General features: G+C 41.6%; 1 protein-coding gene across 1 annotated transcript in view; it reads right to left on the bottom strand.

Annotated features, from left to right (window-relative positions):
• The window catches only part of LOC132390286 (SLAM family member 5-like), a 42,057-nt gene that overhangs the window by 13,060 nt on the left and 5,723 nt on the right, over window positions 1-23,274 (bottom strand). Inside the window, exons 2-3 of the mRNA XM_059962898.1 lie at window positions 15,555-15,875; window positions 705-989 (exon numbers count right to left, since the gene is read on the bottom strand). Of these exons, the coding sequence (XP_059818881.1) occupies window positions 705-989; window positions 15,555-15,875 (606 nt within the window). The remainder of the gene's footprint in view (window positions 1-704; window positions 990-15,554; window positions 15,876-23,274) is intronic.

The raw sequence follows: 23,274 nt of genomic DNA on the forward strand, positions 1-23,274 counted from the left end.
TCTGTGTCCTGACTATGGCTACACAAGACTTAGGGTGGAGCGTGCTGGTGGAAACAGTCCTGCACAACAGAATTTTAATTTTATATTCACCTATTGTCTCGTGGGTCCCTGTCCTCTGGCTTCATGTATAAGAAGGTGTGTCTCAATTCAGCACTCGATGTTTGCCTGGACTTAGTTCCTGAACAATGGGTGGCCAGGTCAGAAGAGGGTGAGAACTTCTCAACATTTTGCTCATGAGCAAGGTGGCCATTCCCAGTCCAGACAGTAGTCCATCAAAAGCTCCATCTGAACCCACAGCCTGCCCATCATCCGAGGGTATATCCATTCATGGATGTTAAATGAAAAGAGTTCAGCATTGTCTGCTGGAGACTTTCAAGGAGCAGTGGGCTCCACAAAGGCTGGGTCCATCCTGGGCATGGGACAAATGCTTTAATCAAGCTTTGCTTAAAATAAGTGGGGAGAATATTGGGTACAGAATAAACCCCTCTCTCCAGTGATCTGTTAAATACTGCCAAGACACAAATTAGATCCAGAGTAAAGTTCTTCTTTTTTGTCCCACCGCACATTCTCAGTACAAGATTAGAAACTCCCTTTACACTGTCCCATCTAAAGCTTCCAAGATATGGGCTCAAAACAGACTGAAGCTTTCTCTGCAGGGAAACAACACCCTCAGAATAACCTGGGTTCTTCACTCTGACACTTACCATATGTGACCAGTTTGCAGATGTCCCTCAGCTGGATCTCTGCCTTTCCATTACTGATGGGGTTCCTGGCCTCACAATTGTACACAGTATCCTTGACCTCTGCAGTGTGATGAACCTCTAGCGTATTTCCGAGTACCCGGATGTGCCGCGTGCTGTCATGTACCGAAGTTTCTCCTTCCCACCACCACATGAAGCTGGTGGGGTCACCTGAGGTCATGGTGCAGGTCAAGGTGAAGTTGCAGATCCCAGTGGTCTGAACTCTGATGTGTGCTCCTGACACAAGCTCTGAGGTTGGGGCAAAGAGATGCAAGATGAGTAAAGAAGATCTTTGTGGACACTTCAATCACCAACATCCCCATCCCATCCTGAACGGTCCCAAGTGAACATAAATCTAATCCCAGCTCATATCCCCCCATCCATTTAACCCTTCAATCATGTTCAGTTCATTCAGTTGCTGCTAGAAGAAGTTTCCACATGTGCTGTTCCCTCTTTCCAAAAAAATTGCCCAGGGTCATCCACAAACACTCTGTTACGTCTTGTTTATGGCTCTGTATGCTGGGAATTCTCAGTTCCATGTCTCTTGTCACTTTGTGAGTGGTCCTGAATCTGGTGCAAGAGCAGTAACCATGGGACAGTGACTGGCACAGACCTAGACTGGAACAGTGTGCAGTGTTCCAGAGTGAACCTGACACTGGAGATCCAGGGTCACACACATTCTCCCCCATTCATCAGCTCCCAGATCAGGGTGTCGTCGGGATGTTAATTCCCATCTGTTGAAGTGGCCCATTCTGAGAGGGGAAACGAGGCAGAGTGGGGAGTAAATTGCAGTGATGGGCAGTAATTTGGGATGACAGATTCACCCTTCACTCAAGGGCAGCACTCCAAGTACAGCCATTGGACAGACATTGTGTGATGTGTGATTAGCAAACCAGGCTGAGATGGGGTCCAGTTTTGACCCCTCTGTGAACTATGCTGCTATCGAGAGAGAGAGAAGAAGAGGGGGGAGGCATCCTGCTGCAGATGCTGATAATGAGAGAGCGAGAGATGATTTAGTATTATGGCTTCTTCACTAATTGTTTACTTTGCTCCAAGGACACTTTTGCCTGCTTGTAAGATTCTTGCTGAGACAGCAAGGTGGGACCAGGTGATGGACAGCTTGATGGACGGCCGGTGTCTTGCAAAGTGATGATAAAAAGCAGGTCTGCGAAGACACAGACAGACACACCATGGAGACACACCACGGGGCACTGAAAGAGCATTGTGCACCCACTCGAAGGTGGGGGTCTGGAGGATCGATTTGGGGGAATCGATCAGAGGCTCACAGTGTGTGAAGGTGGAACGGGAGGGGGACGTCACGTGATGACGTAGGATCGAGACGCTGGAACCCAGCCCTCCCGTAAAAAAGTTAATAAATTAATGTTTAAGTGAAGAAAAGTTAATTAATACTCTTTTAAGGTTACTTATAAACTACTCCGGATTGTTTTAAGCTATGCCTCATAAACAGAGGATGAAGAAAACTGCTACCGCGAAGACCGCTCAAGTTGGAACAGAATCAAGGCCTACATCTACCGAAGAACCGCGGACTCAGGTACAACACACCACCGGTGAAACAGAAAAGGAGACCGCGGCAGCATCGGCCATTTCTAAAGGGAAAGATCAACGAGAACTGCGCAAGCGTAAAGGAACGAGCATGTGCAAAAGAGAGCAACCAGAACGACAAAACCCAGCAACGACTGAAACCGACAGTGAAAGTGAGTCTGAGAGAGAGACAGACTCTCTGGAAAAATCAGACGAAGATGGAGATCAAGATGAAAGTTCCTCTGAAAATACAAAAAAGACTTTGAGGCAAATAATGCATAAATTAGAAAAATTAAATGCATTAAAAGTAATTAAAAGTAACCAAAAAGTAATTATAGAAAAAATAACAAATATGGAGGCTATGTTTGATAAAATGACAAAGAAACAGGAAAAAATGAAAAAGAAAATTACAGATTTGGACGTCAAAATGGAAGAAATGGAGGGAAGAATGAAGAGGATGGAAGATGATAATGATGCCTGGACATCAGAAAGAAAACAACTCGTGGGAAAAATTGATAAACTTGAAAATTTTAGTAGACGCAACAATATTAAAATTGTTGGACTTAAAGAAGGTACCGAAGGAGAAGACCCAATAAATTTTTTTCAAAAATGGATTCCTGAAAAATTGGAAATGGGAGAAGAAACTTTAATTGAGATTGAAAGGGTGCACAGAGCCTTAAGACCAAGATCTCAAGATGATCAAAATCCGCGATCAATTTTGATAAGATGTTTAAGATACCAGGATAAAGAAAAGATTTTGAGGGCGGCTGCCCAGGGTGCTAAAAGAAGAAAAGGTCCGTTGATGATAGCTGAGAAACCATTTCTTTTTTATCCTGATATAAGTTATAACCTTTTGAAGAGAAAGAAAGAATTTAATCCAGTTAAAAATGTTTTGTGGGAAAAAGGTTATAAGTTTTTAATGCGTCACCCAGCAACACTGATAATTTTTTTGGAGGAAGGAAAAAGATTTTGTTCTGATTATCAAGATGCGGAGGTGTTTGCACAAAAACTTTCATCTCTTCGTTAATTAAAAGTAGAGATTTCTAAATGTAATGGTTAAAGACGAAGACAGAGAAAGCAAATGGAACTGATGGACATTTAAGGACGATATAAGGGAGAAAAGTAATATTTTAGAAATATTAATTGAGAATAGTATGTTTTTTATATATATATATATATTTTATGTTGCGGGGGGGGCTGGGGAGCTTTGAATCGGTTACTACGGGATTCACGTGTGTAATCATGGCGATTGCCATAACCCGTACAATAGAGGGGGGTAATGTTGTGTTTCCTTTCTTTCACAACGTTAGTAGGGGGGTATTTTGTTTTTTTCTTTATTTTCTATTTTTCTTCTATTCTTTTGCCTGGATGATTGGTGGGGACACACATAGCAACATGGAGACTTTTAAAAAGATTTCCCAGGATACAATGAAAGTTGAAAGATTAGGTATTATTATAGATTGGAGTAACATAAATAAAAATAATGACTAATTTATTGAATTTTTTAAGTTTTAATGTTAATGGGCTTAATGGACCAATAAAAAGAAAAAGAATTTTAACATACATTAAAAAAATGAAAATAGATATAGCTTTCTTACAAGAAACTCATTTAACGGATATAGAACATCAGAAATTAAAAAGAGACTGGGTTGGAAATGTTATTGCAGCTTCATTTAACTCAAAGGCAAGAGGAGTTGCAATTTTGGTTAATAAAAATTTACCAATTAAAATACAAAATGTATTAATTGATTCGGCAGGAAGATATTTAATTATACATTGTCAAATTTTTTCAGAACTATGGACTCTTATGAATATTTATGCACCAAATGAAAATGATGTAAAGTTTATACAGGAGGTCTTTTTGAATTTGGCTAATGCACATGATAAAATATTAATAGGTGGAGATTTTAATTTTTGTTTAGATCCAGTTTTAGATAGATCAACAAAGGCTATTACAAAATCAAAAGTAGCAAAATTAACTCTATCATTGATGAAAGATTTAAATTTGATTGATATATGGAGAAGAATCGATCCAAAAGAAAGGGATTATTCATTCTATTCAAATAGACATAAAACATATTCAAGGATAGATTTTTTCCTATTATCAACAAATACTCAAGATAGAGTGAAAAACGTGGAATATAAAGCAAGAATATTGTCTGATCACTCTCCTTTAATAATGACAATGATAATGATAGATAAAGAGGAATCAATTTATAGATGATTTAATTCAATTTTACTAAAACGTCAAGATTTTTGTGATTTTATGAAAAAGCACATTCAGTTCTTTTTAGATACAAATTTACATTCAGTTGATGATAAATTTATATTGTGGGAAGCAATGAAAGCATATTTGAGAGGCCAGATAATAAGTTATACTTCTAAAATTAAGAAGGAATATATGATAGAAATAGATCAATTGGAAAAAGAGATTATAAAATTAGAAAAAGAATCTCAAAGAAATATGACAGAAGAAAAACGAAGACAACTTATTAATAAGAAGTTAAAATATAATACACTCCAGACATATCGAACAGAAAAAGCAATTATGAGAACTAAACAGAGATATTATGAATTAGGTGAAAGATCACATAAAGTTCTTGCATGGCAGTTAAAAACAGATCAGATTTCTAAAACAATAAATGCAATTCAGACAAAAGTGAATGAAATTACTTATAAACCTCTAGAAATTAATGAGGCTTTTAAGAATTTTTATTCTGAGTTGTATAAATCAGAATCAAAGAATGATGACGTTAAGATAGAAGAATTTTTATCACAAATAACTCTTCCAAAATTAAATACAGAAGAACAGAAGGGATGAGGTATGTCTTTTACATTGAAGGAAGTTGAAGAAGCTTTGGGATCACTTCAAAGTAATAAATCTCCAGGAGAAGATGGTTTTCCACCTGAATTTTATAAAAAGTTTAAAGATTTATTAATTCCTCCTTTTATGGAGTTAATATATCAAGCGGAAAGAACGCATAAACTTCCAGAATCTTTTTCAACAGCTATTTTAATAGTATTGCCAAAAAAAGACAGAGACCTTTTAAAACCAGCATCATATAGGCCTATTTCTTTATTAAGCACCGATTATAAAATAATAGCAAAAATCTTATCTAATAAATTATCTAAATGCTTACCAAAATTAGTGCATATGGATCAAACAGGATTTATCAAAAACAGACAATCGGCAGATAATGTAACTCGGTTATTTAGTATAATCCATTTAGCACAAAAGAGGGAGGAAATGAGTGTGGCAGTTGCTTTAGATGCAGAAAAAGCATTTGATAGATTGGAATGGGATTTTTTATTTAAGGTATTGGAAAAATATGGACTAGGAACATCATTTATAAAATGGATTAAAACCTTAAATACTAATCCCAAAGCTAAAGTAGTGACAAATGGTCAAATTTCAACATCATTTCAGTTAACAAGATCAACTCGGCTAGGTTGCCCACTATCACCTGCTTTATTTGTGTTGGCAATAGAACCACTAGCTGAATTAATTAGAATGGACCCAGATATTAAGGGTTTCAGAGTTAATCAGGAAGAATACAAGATTAACTTATTTGCTGATGATGTTCTACTTTATTTAACAGATCCATTACATTCACTACGCAAATTATCTTATAGACTAGAAGAATATGGGAAAATATCGGGTTATAAAATAAATTGGGATAAAAGTGAAATTTTACCTCTTACTAAAGGAGATTATAATCAATGTTGATTAATAACTCAATTTAGATGGCCAGCAAATGGTATAAAATATTTAGGTATAAGAGTTGATAATGATATAAAAAACTTATACAAATTAAATTACTTACCACTTTTGAAAAAAATTCAGGAAGATCTTGAAAAATGGATGGCATTACCAATAACATTAGTAGGTAGAGTAAATACTATCAAAATGAATATATTCCCTAGATTACAATATTTATTTCAATCATTACCAATACAATTACCCCAGAAGTTTTTTCAAGAGTTAAACAAATATGTGAGGAAATACCTCTGGAAAGGTAAGATGTCAAGAATATCGTTGGAAAAATTGACATGGAAATTTGATCTAGGAGGATTACAACTTCCAAATTTTAAGAATTATTATAAAGCAAATCAACTTAGATTTATTGCATCTTTTTTCGAGAAAGATAAACCGGCATGGATTAGAATAGAATTAGATAAAATAGGAGAAAATGTACCAGAAGATTTTATATACAAATGGGAATCTAAATGGATACGGGAAAAGAAAGAATCTCCTATATTAAAACATTTGATTGATTTATGGAATAAGATAAATGTTGATGATGAGACAAAAAAATCTTTATTAGCAAAGAGATCTTTAATTCAAAATAGACTTATTCCTTTCACAATGGACAATCAACTTTTATATAATTGGATTCAAAATGGGATTAGATATATAGGGAATTGTTTTGAAGGAGGTATATTAATGTCATTTGATCAATTAAAGAATAAATATAAAATATCAAACAACACTTTATTTTGTTACTTTCAATTAAGGGCATATTTAAGAGAAATATTAGGTCAAACAATGTTATTGCTGAAATCTAATGAAATAGAAATTTTAATTCAAAAAGGAAATATTAAAAAATTTATATCTTGCATGTATAACTTGATTCAAAGACAGGTAATTAAACAAGGTGTCCATAAGTCAAGACAAAAATGGGAAAGTGATTTGAATATTAAAATTGAAGAAGCAAATTGGTCAAGACTATGTCTTGATAGTATGACAAATACAATAAATGTTCGGTTAAGATTAGTGCAGTATAATTTTCTACATCAATTATATATTACACCACAAAAAATAAAAAAATTAAATCCAAATTTATCGGATCAGTGTTTCCAACGTAACCAGGAAACTGGTACTTTTTTACATTCGACATGGTCTTGCTCTAAAATTCAACCTTTTTGGACAAATTTAAGACTTTTACTGGAACAAATTACAGGAACACAACTTCCTCATAATCCAATATTATTTTTACTAGGTGATATTGAAGGGATAAAACCGAAACTCAAACTAAATAAGTATCAGAAAGAATTTATAAAAATTGCACTGGCAGTAGCCAAAAAAGCTATTGCAGTTACTTGGAAATCGGATACACATTTAAGTATAGATTCTTGGAAGAAAGAAATCTATGGTTGTATCCCATTAGAAAAAATTACTTATAATTTAAGAGATAAATATGAAACATTTCTGAAAATTTGGAGCCCTTATTTACAAAAGACAGGATTAAATATATAGATGCTCTGAAGATGAAACAATTGGTTATTAGGGGAAAGAAATAAATATACATATTAAAGTTATTACTAATTCCATGGAGCATGTGGAGATCTTCCAACAACCAGGCACTCTTTCTTTCTTTCTTTCTTTCTTTTTTTTTCTATAGGGCAGTTAGGGGGGAGGGGTTAAGGGGAGGGAGTAAGGGTTATATACATTGTTTTTTCATACTTTGTAACCATTTAAAAATGCAATAAAAAAAGTTTTTAAAAAAGGTGGAACGGTGGGGGCTTGTGTGTGTGTCCACCCTCGCCTGGGTGACAGGCTTACCACTGAAGAACATTTGTGCCAGGTACGGGGTCACAGTCGGTGACCATAACAGGACAAGAAGACAACGGAAGGTTTGACTGCATCATCTCTCGCTCTCTCTCTCACTCTCTCTCTCTCCAACGGTATACCAGCAACTACCTCAACCTGAACGAAACTGAACTGAACTGAACTCTGCACCATCGTAAGACTATTCATTTACCCCTAGACTTTGAAAGAGCTTGGTTTTGATTTCTATTTCCACACTTCTGTATATATCATTGCTAACCTGTTTCATATATTTGCATTTTATAGTACTGTATTACTTAGTTTACTAATAAACACTATTTGTTAAAGTAATACCAGACTCCAACGTGTATTCCATTTCTGCCGGTTTGGTAACCCAGTCACGGGGTACGTGACAAATTGGGGCCTCAGTCCGGGATATGAATGTAAAGTTGTAGGGGGGGGATGTTGGATTGATTGGGGCAAATTCCCTTATCTGATTTGGGTGTGTGGAAAACAAAAGGAAAATAGCAGAAATGGATGTTGTGGATTTTCTCTCAAGACCAGACCCTGCGGGCTTAAGGAAAGCTAAAAAGGATGAGTTGTGGGAAGTTGTTAATTCATTGAAACTTAAAGCACAGTGGAGTATGACGAAGGTGGAACTTTGAGTGATAATAGTGAAGCACTGTATTTCTACGAAGCGCTTTAGTGAGGAGGAAGCAGAAACGTTTCCTCTAGAGGTGAGATATGTCTGGAAGAGATGAGGCTGGAGAGAATTAAGTTAGAGGCTGAAGAAGCAGAAAGGCAGAGAGAAGAAGCACAGAGACAGAGAGAGGAAAAAGAAAGACAGAGACAATTCGAGAGGAAGATGTGGCAGCTGGTAAGTCCAGTGTTGGACCCTGGTGATTTTTATAGCTTGAAAGAGCTGGTTGCAGTTGAAAAATTTAAGAAGTGTGTTCCCGTTGATGTAAAGGCAGTCCGAGGTGAAAAGGATGCTGCTACCTTGAGGGAGTCTGCTGGGTTAGCAGACGAGGTTGGTTTAACCCACAAGGTTGAGTTTACTCCAGATGGGAGTTGCCCAGAGAGTAGCTGGGAGGATCAGGGAAACCTGGAATTTGAAACTGGGACTGGTATTGAAAGCCTGGAAGAGGCAGATGTTCAGGTTGTTGAGGTGCCTGTGGATTCACAGGGTACTGAACCTTGTGTTGAGACTCAGGGGAGGTCTGAGGTGTCTGACTTGGTTAAAAAGGAATGCAGTCCTTTTGGGTCAGATGGACTTGGTTCAGTGAGTAAGGGGTTAACCCTGGCACCAGTGGAAATTGAGGATTCTCAGTCAATTGTGTTAGACGGTGTTCTAAAAGTTGGTGATGTGAAATTTATGGACAATATTGAGAAAGAGGCTGTTCAAGATTACAATGTAGAGCAAAAAGATTGTTCTGGTTTTGAGAGACCACCTGTCTGGGTTACTATGGGGACGAATTGTAATAAAGACCAAAAAAGCGGAATTGATGGATTGTTTGGGAACTTTAAGAATGTAAACGTGGTCTTCCTAAGCTTAATGATGAGTTTGATAAACATTAAATTGGCACCTGTCCAGGGTGAAATTAATTTAACAGTTCAGCTCACGAGTAACCCTGTCAGTGCTGAGGACCTGCCCATAGATTCTGAAGTTTATCGCGCTGAAGCAGTAACCTGAAGCATGGCGAAAAAGGCTGCTGAAACAAACACTGATGTAGCTGAGGTGGACGTTGATTTAGCTGAGACAATTTTACCGTCCCTGTATCAGAAGGGGTTAGAGGATAGTGAAGATGAGGAGAGTAAAGGAGAAGAGGAGAGGTACCATTATCAAGGAAAGAATTTGTGAGGGAACAGAGGAAAGATGAGGAACTTATGCTTTGAAGGAGACAGCTCTCTCTGAGGAGGGAATTAAAAAAGGAACCGGTGGGATTCTACATTAAAGATGGAGTATCAATGAGAAAGTGAAGACCGACTACAGTGCATGCAGATGAGGACTGGGCGACTGTACACCAGGTGGTAGTTTCGAAGGATTATTGGGACAAAATTTTGAACCTGGCCCACAATATACCCCTAGGTGGACATTCTGGAGTAAGGAAAACGGTAGATAGGGTTATGAGAGAATTCTACTGGCCAAATATGAGGAAGGACGTTATTGATTTTGAAAAGGTGTCAGACGCTTCAGGAGGTAGGAAAGCCGAAGCGGGTCATTCCTGGGGGGGCCCCTTCGGCCGATGCCTGCCTTCGGAGAGCCTTTCTCCGGAGTCATTGTGGATTGTGTGGGTCCCTTGCCTGGGACCACGGCTGGGTGTCAGTATGTACTGACTATTATGTGTGCTGCCTCTAGGTTCCCGGAGGCTGTGCCTCTGGGGAGCATCAAAGCTCACGCGGAGGTAAAGGCACTTGTTAGGTTTTTCACTATGGTAGGGTTGCCCAAGGAGATTCAGTCCGATCAGGGGAGTACACTCATTCCAACGGATGATGTCTGAGATGGGAGTTAAACACATTTTGTCCTCTGCATACCTCCCTGAGTCCCAAGGGGCTTTGGAGTGGTTTCACTCGACTCTGAAAAAACATGATAAAAACACACTGCCAGGAGAATATCAGAGACTGGGATGAGGGATTGCCCCTTTTACTGTCCGCAGTGAGGGACACAGTTCAGGGGTCGCTGGGGTTCAGCCCATTCGAGCTCGTTTTCGGTGACAGGCCCCTCTGACCTTACTTAAAGAGAAATGGTCTAACCCAACAGTGCATGTCAATGTGATTGACTATGTTTCAAAATTCCGTGAGAGGCTTAATAAGATATGCGACCTTGCAAAGAAAATTCTCCAAGACACCCAAGTCAAAATGAAGCAGTGGTATGAGAAATGAGCATGAGAACAGGTGTTTCAGGTTGGTGATAAGGTCCTGTTTTATTTCCCTTGGTGACCAACCCCCTGCAGGAGAGATTCCAAGGTAATTAACAAAATAGACTCTTTGAATTATGTTATTGAAACCCCTAATTAGCGCAAGCCAACTCAGTTAGTCCATATCCATATGTTAAAAGCTTATCACGACCCTAAAGCAGCACCAGTCAGTGTTGTCACAAAAACAAATGAGGCTGTGGAAACTGCTAATGAGGGACAAGAGCATTTTGAAAAGACAAATATAGTGCCCACCAGACCAGAGATCTCTGTTGTTTTGACCAACTTTGCTGATAAGGTCTGTCATTTTGAGTCTAAGCAAAGGGAACAGCTGACAAAACTAATTAACCAGCATACAGATTTATGTCCAGATGTTTCTCAGAGATGTACTCTCAGTACATGATGTTATTCTGAATTCAGCATGACCTATAAGCAATACCCCTATAGGATGAATTTAGAAAAGAGCAAGCTAGTGGAAAAAGAAATTGAACATATGCTAGCTACAGGTATTATCAGGCGATCTACCTTGGACTGGGCATCTCCGTGTGTGGTTGTCCCGGAACCTGATGGTAGTGTAAGATTCTGTACAGATTACAGGAAAGTAAATGCTGTCACAAAGACTGATGTGTATCCTATCCCAAGGGTAGAAGATTGCATTGATAGAGTGGGGAAGGCTAGGGACATCACGAAGATTGACTTGCTGAAAGGGTACTGGTGTGTTCCTTTAACTGACAGGGCTCGAGAAATTTCAGCACTTGTCACTCCATCAGGGTTATACGAGTATAATTTCTTGCCTTTTGGAATGAAAAACGCTCCAGAGAAATTTCAAAGGATGATTGACTCAGTGATTAGAGGGTTAAAGAACACAGGGGGCTTATATTGATGACAGTGGTCTGGAGTGACACGTGGGACCAGCACATTGTGGCTGCAGAGGATCTGTTCAAACGGCTGTCTGAAGCCAATCTCACAGTGAAACTCACCAAAAGTGAGTTTGGCCATGCTACGGTCACACATCTGGTGTATGTGGTAGGTCAGGGGCAGCTGGCTCCTGTGCAGGCTAAGGTACAGGCTATTTCTGAAGTTCCCGTCCCGACTGTTAAGAGAGCTCTGAGAAGGTTCCTGGGATTGGTAGGGTATTATCGGAAGTTCTGTAAAAACTTTGCAGATATTGCCCTCCCTCTAACCAAGCTCACGCAAAAGAATGAAAAATTTGTGTGGAGTGACCCTTGCCAACAAGCCTTCGAGAGGCTGAAAACTATATTGTGTTACCATCCTGTGTTAAAAGCGCCTGACTTTTCAAAACCCTTCTCCCTAGCAACGGATGCTAGTGACAAGGCTGCAGGGGCAGTGTTGCTGCAGAAAGACAAGGACAAAATTGAACACGCAGCGGCTTATTTCCCTAGGAAGATTAATGTGCACCAGAGAAATTATTCCACTGTAGAAAAAGAATTACTGTCAGTTATTCTGGCGTTACAGCATTGTGAGGTTTACATTTGTCTGGCACAGAAGCCACTAATAGTTTATACTGACACAATCCATTGGTATTTTTGACTGACATGAAGGATAAGAATAGACAGTTGCTGAGTTGGAGCCTGATGTTACAAGAATTTGATGTAAAGATACAACATGTAAAGGGAACTGACAATGTAATTGCTGATTGTTTATCGAGATGTTAGAATTGAAAGTATATCTGTGTTACTCTGTTGATTAATGACTACTTATGTATTATATTAGAATCTGTAATGTGCATTTATGTTTCAATTTTTACCACCGTAAAAATTCTTAAAAGGGTGGGGGTGAGATGTGTGATGAGCAAACCAGGCTGAGATGAGGTCCAGAATTGACCCCCCTGTGAACTATGCTGCTAACGAGAGAGAGAGAAGAAGAGGGGGGAGGCATCCTACTAAAGATGCTGTTAATGAGAGAGAGAGAGAGAGAGAGAGAGAGAGAGAGAGAGAGAGAGAGAGAGAGAGAGAGAGAGAGATGATTTAGTATTATGGCTTCTTCATTAATTGTTTACTTTGCTCCAAGGACACTTCTGCCTGCTTGTAAGATTCTTGCTGAGACAGCAAGGTGGGACCAGGTGATGGACAGCTTGATGGACAGCCGGTGTCTTGCAAAGTGATGATAAAAAGCAGGTCTGTGAAGACACAGACAGACACACCAGGGAGACACACCACGGGACACTGAAAGAGCACTGTGCACCCACTCGAAGGTGGGGGTCTGGAGGATCGATTTGGGGGAATCGATCAGAGGCTCACAGTGTGTGAAGGCAGACCGGCGGGAGCTTGGTTTTGATCTCTATTTCCACACTTCTGTATATATCATTGCTAACCTGTTTCATATATTTGCATTTTATAGTACTGTATTACTTCGTTTACTAATAAACACTGTTAGTTAAATTAATACCAGGCTCCAACATGTATTCCATTTCTACTGGTTTAGTAACCCGGTCACGGGGTACGTGACAATTGCCACAGGTCCGTATGTAAGCAGTGAGGTCTGGGACAAATTGATGAGAATATGGGAGGAATTAAAAACTGGAAATAGTGTTTGATTAGTGTGAATGGGTAGATGGTCAGCTTGGATCATGGGCTAAAGAGGCTTCTCCCGTTCCATGTGGCTAAAGGGGCTTTTCCTGTTCTGTGTGGCTAAAGGGGCTTTTCCTGTTCCATGTTGCTAAAGGGGCTTTTCCTGTACCATGTGGCTGAAAGGGCTTTTCCTGTTCCATGTGGCTAAAGGTGCTTTTCCTGTTCTGCAGAGTCAATGTGGCTTTTCCTGTTCCATGTGGCTAAAGGGGCTTTTCCTGTTCCGTGTGGCTATAGGGGCTTTTCCTGTTCTGCAGGGCCAATGTGGCTTTTCCTGTTCCATGTGGCTAAAGGGGCTTTTCCTGTTCCGTGTGGCTATAGGGGCTTTTCCTGTTCTGTGTATCTCAAGGAGCTTCTCCTATTCCGTGTAGCTGAAAGGGCTTTTCCCGTTCCATCTGACTAAAGGGGCTTTTCCAGTTCCATGTGGGTAAAGGGTCTTCTCCCTTTCTATGTGGCTAAAGGGGCTTTACACGTTCTGTGTGGATAAAGAGCCTTTTCCTGTTGCGTGTGACTATAGGGGCTTTTCCTGTTCTATGTGGATAAAGGGGCTTGTCCTGTTCCGTATATCTCAAGGGATCTTGTCCCCATTTGCCTGGGTTCAACCACACATGGAGCACCATGCTCCACCTTATTACCTATCTCCCTGATTCAGACCTCATTGTGAGAAGCATACTCAATTCCAGTCCCTGTCTTCCTTGCTTAGGCCACCCACAGTATGTACTCACAGTTTTGGTCTCTCTTGGTCAGACCACACTCAGATCAGAAAATACTTCATAAAGCAGAAAACGGACATTCAGCCAATCCCAGCTGTGTCAGTTGGGATGGATCTTTCTCACACTGTTCTCTCTAAGCTGTGAGGGTGCACGGCCAGGCAGTGGCTGAAATACTCCCGCACACGTAGCCTATGTTGCTGCGTTAACTGAAATTGGACGCAGCTAGAGAAAGTTTACAGAATATGAAAGATTTTCTTTGTTGGACTGTCTTTCATTATATCCTTCAATTCATAAAATCAAAAGTATGCGATTTTTCAATTTTCTAAATATTCATAGTCTACACATTGCAGAAAAATTTAAAGTGCTGCGATGCTACCAGGCCATTTAAAGCTTTCCTGTTGAAAACAATGGTTGGACCGCACAGTTGTAAAAAATGTTTGAGTGAATGTTGATATCCAGCCTGATCCCGGCTTCCTACCATGGCTCCATCCCTGTAGGTCACAGTGTTTCAATTCACCTGTGTCCCGTTTGAATATGATAGGGTCTTTGCCTTCTTACCCTACCCATCAGCAAGTCCAAGAAGTCCTGGCTTTCTTTGAGAAACCCCTTGCTTCCGGCTCCTTCCACCACCGCAAATTTATGCCTCGCTTGTGTCCTGTTTGAATATGGTATGGCAAATGGAGCTGAGGTGTAGTGGGGCTGAGGCAGTGCAGGGCTGGGGGAGATTAGGCTGCTGGGCAAGTGTCTCTGGGGAAACGCACCGAGGTAGGGTGTGCACAGTACATTGAGCGAGGTGGAGGTCACTTTATCAGGTACACTCGTACACCCTGCTCGTTCATGTAAATGTCTAATCAGACAATCCTGTGACTACAGAAATTTGTAAACACAACCATCATGGGCACAAGCCTCCCCAACAATGAGGACACCTTCAAAAAGTGGCATCTGCCATCAAGTACCCACCACCCAGCACATGCCCTCTTCTCATTGCTTCCATCAGGGAAGAGGTACAGGAGCCTGGGGTCACACACTTGACATTTCAGGAAAAGCTTCTTCTCCACCACCATCAGATTGCGGAATGGCCAATGAACCCATGCACTCTGCTTCACTAGTTTGCTCTCGTTTTCCACTGTTAATTTAATTTTATTTTATATATATTCTTTATTGTTCATTATAGCTTTTTTATCATGTACTGCTGCCACAAAACAACAAATTTTATGATGTATGCCAGTGATATTGAACCTGATTCTGATTCTGGTTCTGTTCTAATTGTACGTGTTTGTACCACACTCCTCCCCCTGTTCTGTTTCTACAGGCTCGGGGCCACAGGGTCACCCTGCACGGCCACTGGCCTCATCTCCAAGGATGCAGTGGGTGTGTTCCCCAGCCCTGCACTGTCACAGCCCCACTACACTGGGACCCTGAGCCCAACTCTGGACACAGGCAGACAGTGGGAACACGCAGGATCTGCCCTCACACATTCATCCAGGACCCTCCACAGTTTTACTCACCGTACACCTTAAGTTGGATACGCTCTCTGCGTTCGTCTCCTGAATCTCCTGCTGCAACAATGACCTCATATTCATCAGCATCCTCTTTCCTCAGATCATGGATTTCCAGGCTGAAGTTTCCGGAATGAAGAGTTATTCGGTTGTTGTAAGTGGTATTAAAGTATTTAATCAACCTTTCCAAGTATCGAGCTATCTTTGTGCTTGTTGATGATCTTCTCCACACAACCTCATCCATGTCCTGTCTGACTGGGATCGAAGGAAACAAGGAAACCGAGTGTCCCAGGACTCCATTCACGATGGCAGGGGAAGCTCCAGTCCTGGCTGAGGAGACAAGAGGAGGCAGTCAGAATGTGAGCTCAGTGACCGGAGGAGGAATCGGAGCTTGCAGGATCACAGACACAGGGGCAGGCCATGCAGCCCATTGTCTGGTTTCTGGCCCATGAGTGATCTGCCCCACAGTTCCTCCATCACACAGTGAGCTCATGGGGGGAACAGAGTGAAGATTCTCTGCAGCCAGGCCTGAGAAATGAAGTCAGGGAGGCAGAGAGATGGCAAAGGAACTCGGTGAAGTGAATGGTATTGGTGGAGAAGGTAAAAACATTTGGGGAGTTTGAACAAGAAAGGAACAGAACAACACTCTTACAGTTCAGGCCAGTGGAGTTCAGATTTCAACTCTGGCATCCTGTGTAAGCAAGTTTGTCCGTTCTTAACGTGAGTGCATGTGTTTCCTCCCACTGCCCAAAGACATACCGGTTAGCAGGTCAATTGCTCATTGTAAATTGTCCTGTGGTTAAGCTCAGGATAACTAGTTGAGTAGCTCGTCTGGACGTAAGGACCTGTTTCAAGCCGTATCTCTAAGTCAATAAATAAATTATATGGGTAAATGGGAGGGTGTGAGTTATGTGGAGGAATGGATTTCTGAAAATGGTTAAAGACATAAATGGTGAGGTGGAGAATCAAATACGAGAGAGTCTGAGGTTGGTATCTTTGGAGTAGAGATGGAGATTAGAAATGGTTTAAAGCAGTGATCAGGTTGCTTCTTTCACATCAGTCGCGATGTAGACCTGGGTACAATGAATGAAAGTAAATACATATGCAAAGTGGACATTCAGTAATCTGGGAATTTTAACAGGGAAAATTACGAACATCTCATTTCTGTACTGTATAAAAGGAGGAACTTTCTGCTGCTCATTTGGAGTCCAGGACACCCCGATTGTTAGGTGGACTCACCATGATGTATTTCATAAATAAAGTGGGTTTGATCCTAGTCTTCTTGGAGTCCACATTTATTTGACTGAACAAGATAGTTAGTTCAGGCAACAGTAGGAATTAAAACCACTAGATATTCTGTAGACATGGGAAATGCATATCAACACAGACAAAATGCTGGATGGACTCATCAGCTCAGGCAGCATCTGTGCAAATGAATAAATAGTCAATGTTTTGGGCCAAGACACTGTTTCAGGACTGAGAGGGAAGGGGGAAGATGCCAGAATGAAAAATGTGAGGGGAGGTGAAAAAGGCGAACTGGAAGGTGATAGCTGAAGCCAGATGGGTGTGGAAGGTCAAGTGCTGGAGAAGAAAGAATATGACAGGGAAGGAGAGTGGACCAATGGAGAAAGGGGAAGTGAAGGTAGCCTGGGGGAAGTAATAGGCAGGTGAGAAAAGGTTAGACTGGGGAATGGGAGAGAGCAAATTGCTTACCAGAAGGAGAAATCAATGTTCATGCTATCAGGTTGGAGGGTACCCAGACGGAATACAAGGTGTTGCTCCTCCACCCTGAGGGTGGCCTCATCTTGGCAGAAGAGGAAGCCATGTATCAACAAGTCCAAACAGGGATGGGAATTGGATTAAAATGTTTGGGCTCTGGGAAGTCCCACTTGTGGCTACTGGTGCAGAGGTGCTCAATGGAGGGGTCTCCCAATATACGATGGGTTTCACCAATGTTGAGTAGACAGGCCTAATGGTAGGGTCCATGGAACCCCAGCTCTAGAGACTGTAGAGCATCAAATGCCAGAAGATCAGCAGTTTCTTAAATACTCAAACCACCCCATCTAGCACCAACAATCATTCCATGGTCACATTTCTTCCCCATTCTGATGTTTGGTCTGAACAACAACTGAACCTCTTGACCGTGTCTGCATGCTTTTAAGCATTGAGTTGCTGCCTCCTGATTGGCTGATCAGATATTTGCATGAATGATCTGGTGTACAGGTTCACACAATAACGTAGCCACTGAGTGTACATTAAAGAGGGTGCATGTGGTAATAGTGGGAAACACTACTCAATATGACTTGTCCAGATTTTCAGGAATCTTTCAGGTAAGTTCTGTACAGGATGTTCATCAACTAAGTGAGACTGCCTGGAACTGCAGATAATTCTGTGTATCTGAGAAAGAAAAGTGAATAAACCTTTACAACTTGCATTTATGCAGTATTGCAGGGACATTGTTTCAGTTCCAGTCTATCCACAGTCATATCAGAGTGAAGTACCGTTGGGACATTGCTTCTACCCAGACTATCTGTTTTGAGACAGATATTTCAGATGAAAACAACAGTGCATGCGCACCAGCTTTAATCGTCTGCTCACGAGTGCATGTAGAAGTATATCATAACATCCCCCTTTTTATCAAAACAAAGAAAAGGAACAATTGTGTTAACAATTAAACTCAATTTCTCTGGAGTCTGCTTTCCAGTATATTTTCATGGAATTAACTTTCAAAGCATTCATTAATCAAGCCTTATGTTTCTTATGCCTGCCACAAATACATACCATTCATTATTTCTATTTGTATGAGCATATATCCACCCCATGCACGGGCTTCTGCTTGCATACCTTTGCAAAGTGATTTCGAACGCCACATGCCTTGCACACCTGTCCATATGCTGGGCATTGTTGCTTGTCTCTTGCATGTTCCGTGCCACAGTACTTGCAAAGGTTCACTTTGCTGCTGTGGCTGTTCAAGGTGCCTTTTGCTCTGGCTCCACCATTAGCACCAGCCTTCTGTCCAGGATGCTTTGAACCTTTCTTGTTAGCGCGAGGTTTAATCCCACGGACAGTAGCGGACCTGCTATCTGCAGCTGGACTGAATGCTTGTAGGTGTGATTCAGCCATTTCTGCTCTTTTACAGATGTCAATGCAGTTATTGAGCGTTAGCTTTCTCTCTTGTAACAGACATTTTCTGCTTCGGGAATCATTAATGCCGAGGAGATCTTGTCTCTCAGCAGACTGCCTGACATACACGAGCAAAAATTACATGTCTTTGCAGGGGGTCTGGGGCTGGCAAGAAACGATTGAAAGGTCTGACCTTGTTCATGTTGCCGCTTGTTGAACAAGTACCGTTCATATGTCTCATTGTTCTCACCGACAGTATATCTGTCAAATGCAGCTGAAATCTTTGTGAGGTCTTGGCTTTCAGCCTCATCTGCCAACACAAAATCTCAAGGATCTCAAGTCCTGACGGTCCAATTGCGTGCAAAATAATGCCGTCTGCTATGCTGGAACTTGTTTGTGCAGTTGTGCTACGATGCTGTAGTTAGTCCACATCGGCTGCCATGTCTTCCATCTGTCTAATGGTCCGCGGTGGCCGGTGGCGGGCGAAAGCTGCTGACTGGGGGAGGACTTCTGCCCCGACCACGGTTCCCCGGCACGGGGTCGCCCGCAGGTGCTGGGGGCTGATGAGATTCTGCTGTCTCACCTCCAGGCATTGCTACTGCACCCGACTCTATTTGTGGCTGGTTGCTTGTCTCGGTTGACAATTTTCTACTCTTACACTCACCCTCCGATGTTTCAGAGTTGCGCTATTATTATGCCGCCAACTGCAAAGTTGAAAAGATCGGGCGCTGCGGTTGAAAAAAGCAATTTTCCGAGCACCACCGCTGCCACCATGTTTCCAGACAGATATTTCAGATGAAAACAACGGCGCATGCGCACCAACTTTAATCATCTGCTCACGAGTAAATGTACAAGTATATCATAACACTATCCACAGTCATATCAGTGTGGATACCGTAGGGACATGGTTTCTGTCCCAGACTATCCACAATCATATCAGTGTGGATACCGTAGGGACATTGCTTCTGTCCCAGACTATCCAGAGTGATATCAGTGTGGATACCGTAGGGGCATTGCTTCTGTCCCAGACTATCCACAATCATATCAGTGTGGATACCGTAGGGGCACTGCTTCTGTCCCAGACTATCCACAGTCATATCAGTGTGGATACCGTAGGGACATCGTTTCTGACCCAGACTATCCACAGTCATATCAGTGTGGATACTGTAGGGCATTGCTTCTGTCCCAGACTATCCGCAATCATATCAGTGTGGATACCGTAGGGACATCGTTTCTGTCCCAGACTATCCACAGTCATATCAGTGTGGATACCGTAGGGACATTGCTTCTGTCCCAGACTATCCACAGTCATATCAGTGTGGATACCGTAGGGACATTGCTTCTGTCCCAGACTATCCACAGTCATATCAGTGTGGATACCGTAGGGACATGGTTTCTGTCCCAGTCTATCCAGAGTGATATCAGTGTTAAGTTCTTTAAAGACATTGTTCACTCCCGAGACTATAACCAGTCATATCTATCACTGAGACGAGGACACTAAATCTAATATTCACAATTTTGCAAATGATACCAAACAAAGTGAGATTTAGCGTTGTGTTGTGAGTGCAAGGATATATTAAGATGATAGACAGGCTGTATGTTGAGTAAGAGCATGACAGATGGAGTACAAGGCTGAAAAACATGAAGTTATCCTCGATAGAAAAGACAAAAATACTAATTTCAGGAAGTGTTTTTCAAAGGAGATAGATCCCCTTTGCACATGTCACAGGGGATAAATGCTCAGATACAGGAAGCACTTTGGAAGGCAGAAACACAAGAGATTCTGCAGAGCTGGAAATCCAGAGCAACACGTACAAAATGCTGGAGAGATTCAGCAGATCAGGCATCTGTGGAAATGACCAAGTCATTGATGTTTTGGACTGAGACCCTTGATCAGGAATAGAAAGGATGGGGGAAAATATCATAATAAAAGGAGGTGGGAGGGGAGATACTTGACAAAGTGGTCCCCAATTTACGTCAAGTCTCACCAATGAAGAGGAGGCACTGGATACAATTGGTGTCTCCAGTGGATTTGCAGGTGAAGTGTTGTCTCACCCGGAAGGACTGTTTGGGTTTCTGAATGGAGGTCTGCCCTCACTCCCACTGAGAACTCTGTCGAAACGTTCAGGGGTGGCTCAAGTGCGGAAAGGAAGAGAGACTCTGAAGTGGGTCAGCAGATCTCTGACTTTCATGAGAACCGTTGCAGAATTTGAAGGAAAAGAAAATCAATAAACACTCAGCCAACAGGACTGTTAACTGAAACTCTTAGACTGAAAGATAAAAGGCAACACAGCGACTGCAAACACGAAATGAATAACACTCCTTTACAGCATCATTCAAAATGGTTCATCTTTCCCGGGCAAGGACCAGGGTGAGCAGAGAGCAACATGTCACTGTGCATCTGGACAAGACTGGAACAAGTGGAAGAGAGTTAAACACCACCTTAAAGAAACACTAATTAGCTGGAACATTCATTCTCATGAGCATGATAACTGACCTACACAGCCTGCCTATGTGGGCCCAGACCCCACAGTAGAGTCTGTGGTTGTGACAGCTTTGCAGGGCACAGCAATAAAATCGCAACTGGTATTGCTCGTGGAGTCTGTCCACACCGTTCTGAGAAAGGTGAGTGACGTTAGTATGGCCTCAGTTGAATAGTGCCAATTTAAAGCATTCCACTCTGAAGTGAAAAGGGTGTGGAGGATGATGAGTGTGAGTGAGAGTCACTCTGGTGTGGGAATTGAGGATTAGGGTGATGAGTGAGAGTCACTCTGGTGTGGGAATTAAGGTTTAGGGTTTGGAGGGTGATGAGTGAGAGGGAGTCACCCTGGTGTGCGAATTGAGGATTAGGGTTTGGAGGGTGATGAGTGAGAGTGAGTGTCACTCTGGTGTGGGAATTGAGGATTAGGGTTTGGAGGGTGATGAGTGAGAGTGAGAGTCACTGTGGCATGGAAATTGAGGATTAGAGTTTGGAGGGTGATGAGTGAAAGGGAGAGTCATTCTGTTGTTGGAATTGAGGATTAAACTGTTATGGACGTGAAGGTAACCACGACAAACCTCGCCCTCAATAGCATCAGCGAGTCTCCCTGCAGACTTCACCATCTCTCTCCATCCTGAAGGATAGTAGAAATGGAGTGAATGTCTGACAGGAAACCCACTGGGTTTGGGAGATGAAGCAACCTGGCTATTGGGTTGGCAAGAAGGATTAACCATACAGCTGTTACACTAGAAGTCAAGTCCTGTCAATTCTATTTCCAGCCTGGTGTCTGTAGTGTCTATAAAGAGTATTCACCGACCCCACCCCCAGAAGTTTTCATGTTTTAGAATTTTACAACATCAAATCACTGTGCTTTAATTTGGCTTTTATTGACATTGATCAACAGAAAAAGATTCTTTCATGTCAAAGTGAAAACAAATCTCTACAAAGTGGTCTAAATTAAATTACAAGTATAAAACACAAAATAATTGATTGCATAATTACTCACCCCCCATTTCAAGTCACTATTTAGCAGATGCATCTTTGGCAGCAAATACAGCTTTGAGTCCATGTGTCTATCAGCTTTGTACATCTGGACACTGCAATTTTTCCCCATTGGTCTTTACAAAACTGCTCAAGCTCTATCAGATTGCATGGGGATCATGAGTGAAAAGCTCTTTTCAAGTCCAGCCACAAATTCTCAATTGGATTGAAATTTGGACTTTGACTTGGTCACTCCAGGACTGAAACTTTGATGTTTTTAAACCAGTCCCTGTAGTTCTGGCAGTCATTATCAGACTTTTCTCTAGGATTTCCCTGTATTTTGCTGCTTTCATTTGACCCTCTACCTTCACAAACCTTCCAGAGCCTGTCACAGTGAAGCATCCCCACAGCTTGATGCAGCCACCACCATGCTGCACAGTCAGGATGGTGTGTTTTTAATGATGTTTGGAGTATGCCAAACATAGCATTTCGTCTGATGGCCAAAAAGCTCAATTTTGGTTTCATAAGACTAGAGAACCTTCTTCCAGTTGAATTCAGAACCTCCCACGTAACTTCTGGCAAACTCTGAGATTTCATGAGAGTTTTTTTTTCGACAGTTGCTTTCATTTTGCCACTCTCCCATAAAGTTGTGACTGGTGCAACTCCCAGGCAACAGTTGTTGTAAGTAAACACAAAATACTCTGCAGCTGTTGGGGTCAAAGCAACACACACAACACGCTGGAGGAACTCAGCTGGTCGGGCAGCATCCAGGGAGCTGAGTTCCTCCAGCGTGTTGTGCGAATTGTTGTACGTGCAGTCTCTCCCATCTCCAGCAGTGCAGCTTGCAATTCCTCTCCAGTTGTCATAGGTTTCTCAGTGGCCTCCCTCATTCGCCCCCTTCTCACACAATCACTCAGTTTTTGAGGATGGCCTGCTCTAGGCATCTGTACCATATTTCTTTCCATTTCCATTTCTCCTGACTTGTGCTTTTCAATAACCTTTTCATGGAGTTGCTTGACGTGTTTTGTCTTCATGGTTCAGTTTTCACCAGGATACTGACTCACCAACAGCTGAACCTTCCAGATACATTTGTATTTTTCCCACAATGAATTAAAACACCTTGACTACACACAGGTGATGTCTATT

This window comes from Hypanus sabinus, unplaced genomic scaffold, assembly GCF_030144855.1.
Source record: "Hypanus sabinus isolate sHypSab1 unplaced genomic scaffold, sHypSab1.hap1 scaffold_831, whole genome shotgun sequence".
NCBI lineage: Eukaryota > Metazoa > Chordata > Chondrichthyes > Myliobatiformes > Dasyatidae > Hypanus > Hypanus sabinus.